The 11,883-nt window shown below is 45.3% G+C and overlaps 1 protein-coding gene across 1 annotated transcript; it reads left to right on the top strand.

The window, feature by feature from the left end:
* The first annotated feature begins 292 nt into the window (after positions 1–292).
* Positions 293–11,883, top strand: L3hypdh (trans-L-3-hydroxyproline dehydratase). The gene is made up of 5 exons (XM_021179135.2): positions 293–1,046; positions 5,798–5,967; positions 8,177–8,299; positions 8,382–8,519; positions 11,639–11,883. The coding sequence occupies exons 1-5, from the start codon at positions 539–541 to the stop codon at positions 11,762–11,764; spliced, it is 1,065 nt and encodes a 354-aa protein (XP_021034794.1). The 5' UTR covers positions 293–538; the 3' UTR covers positions 11,765–11,883.

Raw genomic sequence — 11,883 nt, 5'->3', positions numbered from 1 at the left:
AGTCGCCGAGGCCTCATCCTACCCTGCATTGACGTCTCCGAGGACCGCCCCCGTAGTGCGGGCCAGTTTTCTAGGCACCGCCTCCGCCGAGTATTCTCTGGAGCCCCGCCCTCATTTTATGGGCTACTTTTCTAGGCCCTGCCCCTGCCGCGTGTCTAGTCTCCGAGGCCCCGCCCCCGCCGAGCAGTCCAGCCTCCGAGCCCCGCCCCGCTGCTGGAGCAAGTTCCGAAGCCCCGCCCCCTCCGTGTGTTCAAACCTCTGGAGCCACGCCCCCATTCGAGGGTCTAGTTTTCTAAGCCCTGCCCACGCTCCCTGTCCTGTCGCCCAGGCTCGCCCCTGCTGGGAGTCTAACTTTGAATCCTGCTAGCTCGGGCGCGCCCAGTCTAAGATTCCAGGCGCTGGGCGCTGGGTGGTCTCTGCTCGCCGGCTTGGCCCTGAGATTGCCACCGGTTCTGCGCGTTCTCCCGTTGGGTTTGGCGCTTTCTCCCTGCTTAGAGAGAGCACCACCGTGCTGTGCGGCAGTCCCTGGACGCAGACAATGGAGGCGGCGCTGGCAGTGACCCGGCTGCCCCCACACGACCCGAGGACGCCAGCACTGTCGGTGGTGGACATGCACACAGGCGGCGAGCCTCTGCGCATCGTGCACGCCGGGTGTCCGGAGGTGGCAGGGCCCACGTTGCTGGCCAAGCGTCGCTACATGCGTCAACACCTCGACTACATCCGGCGGCGGCTCGTGTTCGAGCCCCGCGGCCACCGGGACATGTACGGGGCCATCCTGGTGCCCAGTGAGCTTCCAGACGCGCACCTAGGCGTCCTGTTCTTGCACAACGAAGGCTACAGCTCCATGTGCGGTCACGCGGTGCTAGCGCTGGGTCGCTTCGCGCTCGACTTCGGACTGGTGCCCGCTCCCCCAGAAGGCTCCCGGGAGGCCCAGGTCAACATCCACTGCCCGTGTGGTCTGGTGACCGCCTTCGTGGAGTGTGAAGGTGGCCGCAGTTGCGGCCCTGTGCGCTTCCACAGCGTCCCAGCCTTTGTCCTGGCCTCAGGTAAAGGGTGAGACTCACTAGACCCGGTTGAGACAATCCGCTAATCTAACCACTGCTCTGTGGCTGAATATACCTGCGCAACTAACCCACCTTGCCTGCCCTTGCGATTAATAAAACGGTAATTCCAAATTACTGCAAACACGCTTCAGTGTCTTTGCCTTACAGGTTTGGTGGATGCAATTCCGCTATCCCGCTGAGCGGATCCGTGCTCACAAGGCCTGGGGGGAGGGAGCTTAGAGTGGAATGCGGATGAATTGTGTGCTTCCTTTAAGATCCTCATTCTTTGCTTGTCAGGATTCCTAGCCGCTTCACAGTAGACTGAAGTTAAGGACCAAAGGACAGTGTTTGTACCAGAGTTCGAGCATAGCTTAGAATATGCTTGGTAAGAACTAAATGACTCTGAAAGGAACTAAATTTGTAAGCAAAGCTATTGCTGTCCTTGTTGAGAAACAAAGTCCTTGGCTGGACACACAAGTTCACAACCCCTCAAAGCCATCCAACCTTAGGCAAAGTTCACAGACTCCTTGACTGAGTCTGTACCTTCATTTTATCTCAGAGATTTTTGTGGTTAGTAATGTGGGTATGAAACATTGTTAAAATTTTATTTTTTTAAATTAATGGGTGTTCATTGTTTTATTGTTTTCGAGACAGGGTGCCACTGTGTAGCCCTGGCTGGAATGGAACCCTGGAATTTCTACGTTGACTAGGCTGGCCCACTTCTTGAGTACTGGTAGAATTTTTTAAATATCTGAAAAAAAAATTCGTCAAGGACCAGAGACTTCCAGATATGTAGGATTGTTTCCTGGAGATACAGAAACATGGACAGGGTGTCTGGGTTCTGTGGTATAGATTCTTTGCTGTCTGACTAAGCAGATAATCTGCATACTCGGGACATTTACAAAGAGGAACATTCCTCTGAGGAATCAACTGGCAGCTGTTTTATCTCTCATCCCAGGTGTCCCTGTAGCAAGAGTACCCAGCATGCAACTTGCAGGGTCCATTTGCCCAGGATAGCTATGAATGTGCCCTCCATAAAATGTACACTTACACCAGGCGTGGTGGTTGCACACCTTTAATCCCAGCACTCAGGAGGCAGAGGCAGGCGGATTTCTGAGTTCGAGGTCTACAAATTGAGTTCCAGGACAGCCAGGGCTATAAAGAGAAACCCTGTCGGGGGGGGGGGGAGTGCATCTTTTAATCATTCATTTTTTTATTGTCTCTGAGTTTCATAGCTCTCCAGCATGGAACTTGCCACCCTGGCAGGTCAGACACACTTGCCGGCTTGAGTTCTGTCCATGGAGATGTTTAATGTTTGCCTGGACGTGAACTGGGAGCTACTTTAACCAATCTAGGAATAAGGTTACCACTGCTTTTCTCCCAAGACTTCAAGCTGTGCAAAGCATTCCTAGAAAATCTGACCCTCATCCTCCCTGAATAATTAGACTCTGGATCAGCCTGGGCATAAATGACACTGTAGCGGAACAGGCTTAGGGCGGCCCCTGTAGAGGGAACACCTGTGATGAGGAGTGCCTTGGAGGAATTTGAGGCCCTATGAGAGTATGGCACTTGGGAAAAATGATTTATGGTTTAATAATAATGATAATCAGGGCTAGAATTATTATCGTTTATTATTGGTTTTTCAAGACGAGCCATTTAACCAGCTGGCTACCTAGTTTCTCCCTAAGCAACTTGAGCAGTAGATTAAAGGGAGTCCATGAGTTTCTTCCTTCGAGCCCCGAGAGTGGCAGCAGCGGGAGTTCGTCCTGCGCGTGGCAGGAAGGGTGGTGCTGGGCCCTGTGCATTTCCGCTAGACAAACCCGAGCCCGCGCGACTTGTCTGGTACGACCAGAGGCCCCTTCCCCCTTCGTGGCCAAGGGCAGCTGAATCCCAGCGGTTCCCAGCGCGGGGCAGAGGAGGAGGGCGTGGGGGGTGGAGTTGGGGCGGAGGCGAGATCCGGAAGCAGGCCTCTATCAGTGCACACTCCCACAAGCCTCTTCTTAGGAACTGAACCTGATTTTTTACGACGCCTGCCCTAGTTTCAGATCTTTTACACTTGATCTTAGTGAGAAGGCTGAGAAGCCATAGTTCCAAATCTTTTCATAAGCAGACATGCTCATTAATGAGGTGCTGGAGACATTACAGATTAACCTAGTGTACCTCATTGCAAAGAATTTACATGATATTTTGGTGGGTCTTGGTGGGGTGTTGTGGATAGATAGCCCTGGGACTAATTATATTTGATGTCAATTCTGTTCTCCTGTGAGGAACTGCGAACAAGGAATGAGTCAGCACTCAGGTGAGTTCCTGTAAACCTGCTTCCCACCTTAATTTGTAAAATAAAGGAGAGCTGTTGGTTGGGCTGAGAGAGGGAAGGTGAAGCAGAAAGAAAGAAAAGAAAGAGGTTTGAGACAGAGAAGGCAGAGGAGGAGGAAGAAGAAGATGTGGAAGATGGTAGTGTAGCGGTGGTAGATCTGCCCAATCTAGGCACACAGCATGTATTCATATTAAGGGGGGGGGGGGCCTGGGAGATGGCTCAGCAGTTAAGAGCACTGACTGCTCTTCCGGAGGTCCTGAGTTCAAATCCCAGCAACCACCCATAATGAGATCTGAAGACAGCTACAGTGTACTTACATATAATAAATAAATAAAATCTTTTAAAAAAAGAAGAAGAAGAAGGGAGTCCACTTCGTGAGACCCTACAACTGGCAGCAGCAGCAGCTGTATATTAATCTCAGGTTCATAACAGAGAAGGGTAGCCAGACCTTTAGATACTGTACTGGCTAGTTTTGTGTCAACTTGACACAGCTGGAGTTACCACAGAGAAAGGACCTTCAGTTGAGGAAATGCCTCCATGAGATCCAACTGTAAGGCATTTTCTCAATTAGTGATCAAGGGGGAAAGGCCCTTTGTGGGTGGGACCATCCCTGGGCTGGTAGTCTTGGTTCTATAAGAGAGCAGGCTGAGCAGGCTGCTCTACTTGAGTTCCAGTCCTGACTTCCTTGGTGATGAACAGCAGTATGGAAGTATAAGCCAAATAAACCTTTTCCTCCCCAACTTGCTTCTTGGTCATGATGTTTGTGCAGGAATAGAAACCCTGACTAAGATAGATATCGTATTTCCCCACTGCATTTCTGTGTGACAGCACCAAAGTTGGTGGACTTGAATGGTCCCGCTAAGGCGTGAGGAAAAGGAAACCCTACATCCTCTTCTTGGAAGCACATAAAAGCCAGGGGATGGTACTGAAAAGCGTTATCTGCCCCTTCCCATCTCAGTGGCCTTGTGTAAGAAAGTCACCATCTGTGAAATGAAGGTGTCACCAGTGCTCACCTGGGAGGGCTTCAGAGTTCGCTGTAACACACATACACACACACACACACACACACACACAATTTCCTTTATATTGTTCACTGTACCCTGGGAGGTTTACTACAGTAGACTGTAAATGATGGTGACCAAATGAGTAGTCACATCAGTGAAATTTAGAGGCTATACAGACTGGCAATTGTGGCCCTCTGGTCCTCTTGAGATTGCCATTCTGGTCAGAAGTTAAACTTTGGCTTTCATATTAACATTCATCACGCCTACTAACCTGTACCTGATACTTTCTATGTGTTACTGCATGGAATTCTCAAAGCAACACTTGAAAGGGACATAGCAGTTGCATTTTCTGTGTGAGGGCAGCAAAGCTGTCCTAAGAAGCAGAACCAGGATCCAAACCCAAGCCTGGAAGGTTGTCTTCCTCTCATCCTTAACAGTTTTGCAGTTCACAAAGATATTTGTCAATGTTCTGGGAAATTCATTTTTCTAACCTCATTCGTACCATGTGATAGATTTGAAATGTTATCCTTTTGTCTAGCTGAACTTACAAAGAAAGGCTGTTTTATTTATCTGTCCTGTAACTCTTCCATCTTCCACATGGTATACACTCTTCTGGTAGGAATGCCCTAAGGTTTAAATTGATTCCTTTCAGGCAAAAGGAAAGACTTTAAATTTGGATGAAGATCTAAATACAGGTTACATATTTCAAGGGAACGGGCTGAGACTTCACATCAGCTGCCTCTGAGTTTGACTCCAAGCTCTGCCATTTCCTTGGTGGGCATCTCAGAAGAATAGGAGTGTCTTAAAGGTATCTTAAATAATAGTACCTCCCTCTTGGTGCTGAGGTAATTAAGGAGATGGCGTAGGTAATGTGTCTGGGATGCACTCGTGGTTGAGTCTCTTCCAATGTCCCCAAATAAGTGATTTAAAAAGAACATCAGCAGCCAGGCATTGTGCAGACCTGCAAGCCCAGTGCTAGTGGGGTGGGCATGTGCTTCTATAACCAGATTTTTTTTTTAAATCCATAAAAGAAATTGTTTGGCATTAAAACTGAAGATAACCAGTTTGTGAATACCATTCAAGTTCTCCTCAAGGCCATCTGCATTAGTGTGTATTCCTTTGTAGTGTTCACAGGAGGATGTCCCAGAGTTTCCCATCTCTTAGTCACTCTGTATTTCCTACAAAAGAGCCTCCCAGTAGTTAACAGATAGTGTATCTCATCGGATGTTTCTAACTGAAACATCCAGATACATTCTAGCTTACCCAACCTGTGAACTGGAAAATGCACTTAGCTCGCATTTATCTGACACTCTGAAAATGGATATCTGCTCCATTCCTTTTCATTGTGTCAGTTTCTCCTTTAGAGTAAACGGAATTAAAGCAATGTGACTTATTTTTTTCCTAACAACCATACCTGCAAATGCCTCTTTCAGACCTCACAGTGGATGTTCCTGGCCATGGAAAGGTGCTGGTGGACATTGCATATGGTGGGGCATTTTATGCATTTGTTAGTGCAGAAAAATTAGGACTTGATGTGTGTTCTGCGAAGACGAGGGACCTTGTGGATGCGGCGAGCGCATTGACAGGAGCCGTGAAAGCACAGGTCAGTCCCAGTACTACCCTGGTGACAAATGTCTCCCTCTGTGGCTTGGACACATTTAAATCACCACACCCACTAAGGAAATTAGGCCCAGATGCATTTAGATATTTATTTGTATTAAGAGGGCTCCGGCCTGACCCTTGTGAGTTCCAGCTTTGACACTGAGAACATTTGTAGTCTCATCTCCATGTGTCCTTGGCTTTACTGCTTTTTAAAATAAAGTCAGGAGCTGGGTGTGGTAGCGCACACCTTTAATACCAGCACTCGGGAGGCAGAGGCAGGTAGATTTCTGAGTTCGAGGCCAGCCTGGTCTACAAAGTGAGTTCCAAGACAGCCAGGGCTATAAAGAGAAGCCCTGTCTCGAAAAACCTAAATAAATAAATTAATTAAATAAAATAAAGTCAGTTTAGGTGATAAGTGACTCTATTTTCATTTCTAGCACAATTCTGCCAATGTGCTTTGAGTTAGGACTCATAGGTAAAACATTACAGAGTTTGAATGTTTTGTTACATGATTGACTAGCCATAAAAATAGCATGATTGTATTTTACGTGCTTGTTTTGATCGTTAGTATGGGCTCACTTAACAAGGCTTCAGTTTGACAAGACATAAGTAGAAAAATGAAAATATATAACATTAGGCTGGAGAGAGCACTGGCTGCTTTTGCAGTGAACCCAGGTTCATTTACAGCACCCACAAGGCAGCTCATAACCATCTGGTGCCCTCTTCTGGCTTCTTGGCTACCTGACACATATGTGCATAGACATACAGGCAGGCAAAAACATACATAAAATAAATATATTTAAAAGAAAATACACAGGATATTGCTGTTTAAAATTAGCATTTTCTGGGGCTATCATTACCAATATACAGAATTATTTTATTGCAAATTTTAACACTCTTAATTTGCATCAAAAGTTTTCTGTCCTATCAGATAGACAGCTAATGGTTTAAAAATACAAAATAATTCCATTTCATTTTTTAATGAAACCAAAAAAAAATTACATTTTTTTCTTCCATCGTTATCTTAAAAAAAGGAGCAATTTTGAGCTTTCTGTTAAAGCTTGAACTGCTCAGGCAGGTCATAATAGCAATGGGTGGGCTCTGAGAAAATCCCGAGTCCTTGTAACTTTGAGAGAACTGAATTTCCATCATCAAAGGATTAGGCAGAGGAACTGCTTTGTCAGTGGCTGGCCAGATTTAGGGCATGACCTTGTAGAGCAAGGCCCAAAGTTAATGTCTCTAAGTTCAGCCTCACTCTTTTAACATATATTTAACAAAAAAGTATTGCCTATGGCAGACACTAAGCTAGATGCGGGAGACCCACAGGAAGGACAAACACCTGTATTCCAGGACCTTGATCTAGTGGAAGGAGCTAGCACACCATGCTGTGTGCTATAGTGGAAGACAACATGAAGCTTTAAGCAATGGTAAACAGCTTTCAGGTCAGGTCTCTTTAACTTGGTTTGACAAACTGGACTTTAGGAACCCAGGTCTGTTTAAGGTAGGGTGATTATGGTGGTCTCAGACATCACTGTCAGATACGCTGGCTGATTACAGCGACCTTAGACATTGCTATCACAGAAATACAGGAAAAGCCCAACTACTGGACCTCCCAAGGTCTGGAAGCACTGTTTCTTTGGGCCTGAATATTCTTTCCCACTAACAGTCCTGGGCTGTGTGTCTGTGTGCAGTCAGTCACTGCTTTTCAAGGAACCGCTAGTTGGTTTTTATTTTGTTGTTTTTCCTTCTTCATCCAGTTGTTTCTTACTTACCAGAAGCCTCTGAATCCTTTTCACTTTTTTTTTTTTTTAAGTTTTCCTCTGCTGGATTTTCCCACATTCTCCTCTTCCACGTGATGGTCTTAACTCGGGCAGTCAACCTGGGAGCTCCCCAGCCTGAGCTCAGAGTTTCACAAAGAGTATGTGCTGCGCATGCGTGTAACATAGGACTACGCATTTAGTCGAGGCTAGATCCAGAGCCGCTTTCTCAGCAGGAGCTCAGCATGAGATTCATAATTGCCAATAAAACTTTATCAAGAGAATGACATAATATCGAGCAGTTACTTGCAAACTTATTCAACAAGGTGATCTCGAACAATTTCAAAAAAATGATATACATAAAGAAGATTATGTCTAAGAGTCTGCTGCTGACATTATTTCTCAAGATGAATTTGAATCAAAACCTTTTACATGTGGTTGTTTTATTTGCAGTTTAAAATCAACCATCCTGAGAGTGAAGACCTTGGTTTTTTGTATGGATCCATCTTGACGGATGGAAAAGATGCTTATAGTGAGGAAGCCACCACCAACATCTGCGTGTTTGCCGATGAACAGGTATCAAGACTGTATCTGTTAGGCTCAAACCTGTGACTAATAGACAACACTCATATTCCTGTAATTACCGATTCTGACACAGGTTGACAGAAGCCCCACCGGCTCGGGAGTGACAGCCAGAATTGCTCTGCAGTATCATAAGGGGCTCCTGCAGCTGAACCAGACCAGAGCCTTCAAAAGCAGCGCAACTGGCTCCGTGTTCACAGGCTGTGCCGTGAGGGTGAGTGTCACTGACTCCTTAACCGCGAATGTCTTTTCAGACAGAAAAGGCAGGAGCTGGGTGCTGGATACGTTTCTTCACTGTACTCTCAGATGAGCATTGGAAAGCAGGACTGTAAAAGCTTGTGTTCAACTGGGATATCAATTCTCAAAGTGTAGTGTTGCACCTCTGGGTTGACCCACTATGTTTTCATGGGTCAAAAATATGTTCATGATAAAACTAAGACATTGCTTGCTTTCCACTCACCCTCTCAGAAGTAGTCACTGTGTCCCCCACAGGCTACACGATGAGGGATATCCCACCCAAGTGCATAACTGAATGCAGAAGCAGGTGAGAATCCAGCTGGCTCTGTTGAGACAGACGAGAGAGAGGTTCGCAGGAATGTAAAACGATGCTGCTTTCTCCTTTATTTTATTTTATTTTATTTTATTTTTTTCTCAAGACAGGGTTTCTCTGTGTAGCCCTGGCTGTCCTGGAACTCACTCTGTAGACCAGGCTAGCCTCAAACTCAGAGATCCAGTTGCCACTGCCTCCCAAATGCTGGGATTAAAGGCGTGCGCCACCACTGCCCGGCTTGCTTTCTCTAAAGATCATACAGTGATCTTAATTTACAAAAAGTGTGTATGCATCACGGTGTAATTAGTTTGTTTTCAAATGAAAAAAAAAAGATCTTTAATTCCCAGTAAGTACTGAGAGATAGACCATGCATAAAGAAGAACTTCTGGAGGTCCTCAGATATTAAGGTGGAAGGGAATCAATCCTGGGACGGAAAGATTTGAGAAGTACTACATTGGAGTTCGGAGCCTCTATGGGTTTTGATTTGCTGTATGGATGTACTGTGCTTGGTACAGTAGTACATAAAAGATGTGAGTTGTAAAAAATAGAATTTTTTTGTAATTAAATCAAATTGAAAATCTGCTAACAATGAATCTAGTCAGTAGTAAATTCGACCTGTTACAGAAGCGACATTAGTGACTGAATAGACTCATAAGGAGTCTTTTAACATAGGGAGCAATCGACCCTACTGTAGCTGTTTCTAAAATTTTTTTTTTCTGAATACTGAGTTACCTTTAACCTAAGAATCCACATTTTTCACATTGATTTTATAATATGCAAGCCATCTATGTTGTTTGTAATATGTGAATCACAGTGTCCTCAGAATCTGAGAGTGAGTTCAAATAGCAACCTACAGTACTTACTGGGGCCTTTTTGTAGGGCAATTTCCAAGCTAAGAACTCTCTGCATGTTATTTCATTTAAACCTTAGATGGGTCTAGGAGATCATCACAGGCGTGGCAGCAGGAACAGCTAAGAACTCAGATCTCTGATGGCCAACAGGAGGCAGAGAGCACACTGGGGGTGGTGTGAGTCTTATGAGACCTCAAAGCCTGCTCCCAGTGACATATTCATTCAAACCACCACAGGGGTAGTGCATTTGCTCAGCAAACACAAGGCTCTGGGTCCAACCTACACTGCATCAATGATAAATGGTGAAACGACTATATCTTGATTTAATATTTGACATTTTACTTTTACTTTCAATTATTCTTATTTTAAAAATTAGAAAATCAAAGACCACAGGTAGGATTTTACACTGGCTACTCTTATAATTGCTATGAACAAATACCCAATGGAAGGTTTTATTCGAGCTTATAGTTCAAGGGAATATCTTCCATAATGTCAGAGAAGACACAGCAGTACATTGGGAAGGCCTTGTGGCAGGAAGCCATCTATCAGAAAGCACTGTGAACAAAGAGGCTATAAACCCTTAAGGCCACCCCCAGTGACCCATTTCCTTCAGTGCCTCTTCAAATTCTAAAGGTTCCCCAAAGAGCACCACCAACTGGGAGCCAATTCAAATATATTTAATGTAAATTCAAATATTTACATTAACACATGGGGAATATTTAGTACTCAAATTGGCAGCGATTTCTTTTACACCTGCCAGTTCCTCACTGTGCTGTGCTCCTTCACTGGATCCCGCCATGCCCTCTCATGCTCATCCCGTGCTCCCAATTAGGTGACCCCAGATTTGGTCCTCAGCTTCCTTCTTGTCTTGTTTCTCCAATTAGATGCCACTGAACAATTTTGTCTACTTCCTGGGCTTTGGTTCTTGACCATCTGCTGAGATAAGTCTCAAACCTTCACCCCTGCCCTGTTTGTCCTGTACCTCTGTCCAGTCTAACCCTTGAATGGTTTGCTATACTCATCTTGAAGTAGCTGTATCCAAGTATCTTAAATTCTGCTTATTAAAAGCTCCCCCCTTCTTTCTCCCCCCACTCTCTTTCTTTCTCTCTCTCACACATGTATTTTTCTCTTAGTTACTTTTTCTTTTGCTGTAATAAGACACCATGACCAAGGCAACTTAAAAAAGAAAGCATTTAATTTGGGACTAACAGGTCAGGGCTAGAGTCTATGACTGTCATGTTCGGGAGCATGGCAACAAGCAAGCAGGCATGGCTCTGGAGCAGTAACTGGGACTTACAACTTGGTCCAAAAGCAGGAGGCAGAGAGAGAGAGAGCTGAGAATGAAGTAGACTTTTGAGGTTTGCCTTCCCTAGTGACACATCTCCAACAAGGCCACACCTCCTAATCCTTCCCAAACAGTTCCACCAACCAGTGACCAAGCACTCCAACACAGGAGCCCACAGTGCCATCCTCATTCAAAACACCACACTCTCCTCTTCTTCTTCACCTGTGTGAGTGGCATAAATAAGGCACCTCCAAGCTAGAAACTAAGGTCTGTCTACATTGTCAGGCTATCCATTCTACTTCCGAATTATCTTGTATTCTCTTTCTCCTCCCCACTAAATACTGCCTTATGACTCCAGGTATCAGTTAAGGATCAGAAGTTTTTTTGGTTTTTTTGAGACATAATGTTGCTGTGTAGCCTAAAGTTCCCTCTTAGGTTTCTGAGCTTCTAGAACCTCTCCCATGTGCCCCCTTTTCCAGGTAAGTTAACTAAAACACACATCTGACTTTGTCACTCACTTCAAAACCTTCCTCTGCCTGAAGATTGACATGTCGCTTTCTCTAGTTATGAGACTGAGGAGGCAAGCCTTAGAGACACCGGACATCTGGAGGAGTTTTTTAGTATGATCCTGTTGTCTTCTTTTTCAGGAAGCAAAGTGTGGAGATTTCAAAGCTGTCATAGTGGAAGTTGCAGGACAAGCTCATTACACAGGGACAGCAAACTTGACAGTAGAAGATGGTGACCCACTAAGGGATGGCTTTCTTCTCAAGTGACTTTTTTTTTCCATATGTTTTAAAGGTTTTGCTTAGAAAGTAATTACCTGGGCTGGTGAGATGGCTCAGTGGGTAAGAGCACCGGACTGCTCTTCCGAAGGTCTGAAGTTCAAATCCCA

This window comes from Mus caroli, chromosome 12, assembly GCF_900094665.2.
Source record: "Mus caroli chromosome 12, CAROLI_EIJ_v1.1, whole genome shotgun sequence".
Classification (NCBI taxonomy): domain Eukaryota; kingdom Metazoa; phylum Chordata; class Mammalia; order Rodentia; family Muridae; genus Mus; species Mus caroli.
Note: the sequence above shows the minus strand (reverse complement) of the source record. Positions and strands in the feature narration are given on the sequence as shown.

What these genes read in the sequence shown, in the direction of transcription:
- L3hypdh (XM_021179135.2), top strand. Translation starts at nt 539, where the DNA reads ATGGAGGCGGCGCTGGCAGTGACCCGGCTGCCCCCACACGACCCGAGG. An exon ending in AGCCTTTGTCCTGGCCTCAG is followed by an intron (nt 1,047 to 5,797) that starts GTAAAGGGTGAG and finishes TGCCTCTTTCAG; the next exon opens with ACCTCACAGTGGATGTTCCT. An exon ending in CAGGAGCCGTGAAAGCACAG is followed by an intron (nt 5,968 to 8,176) that starts GTCAGTCCCAGT and finishes TTTTATTTGCAG; the next exon opens with TTTAAAATCAACCATCCTGA.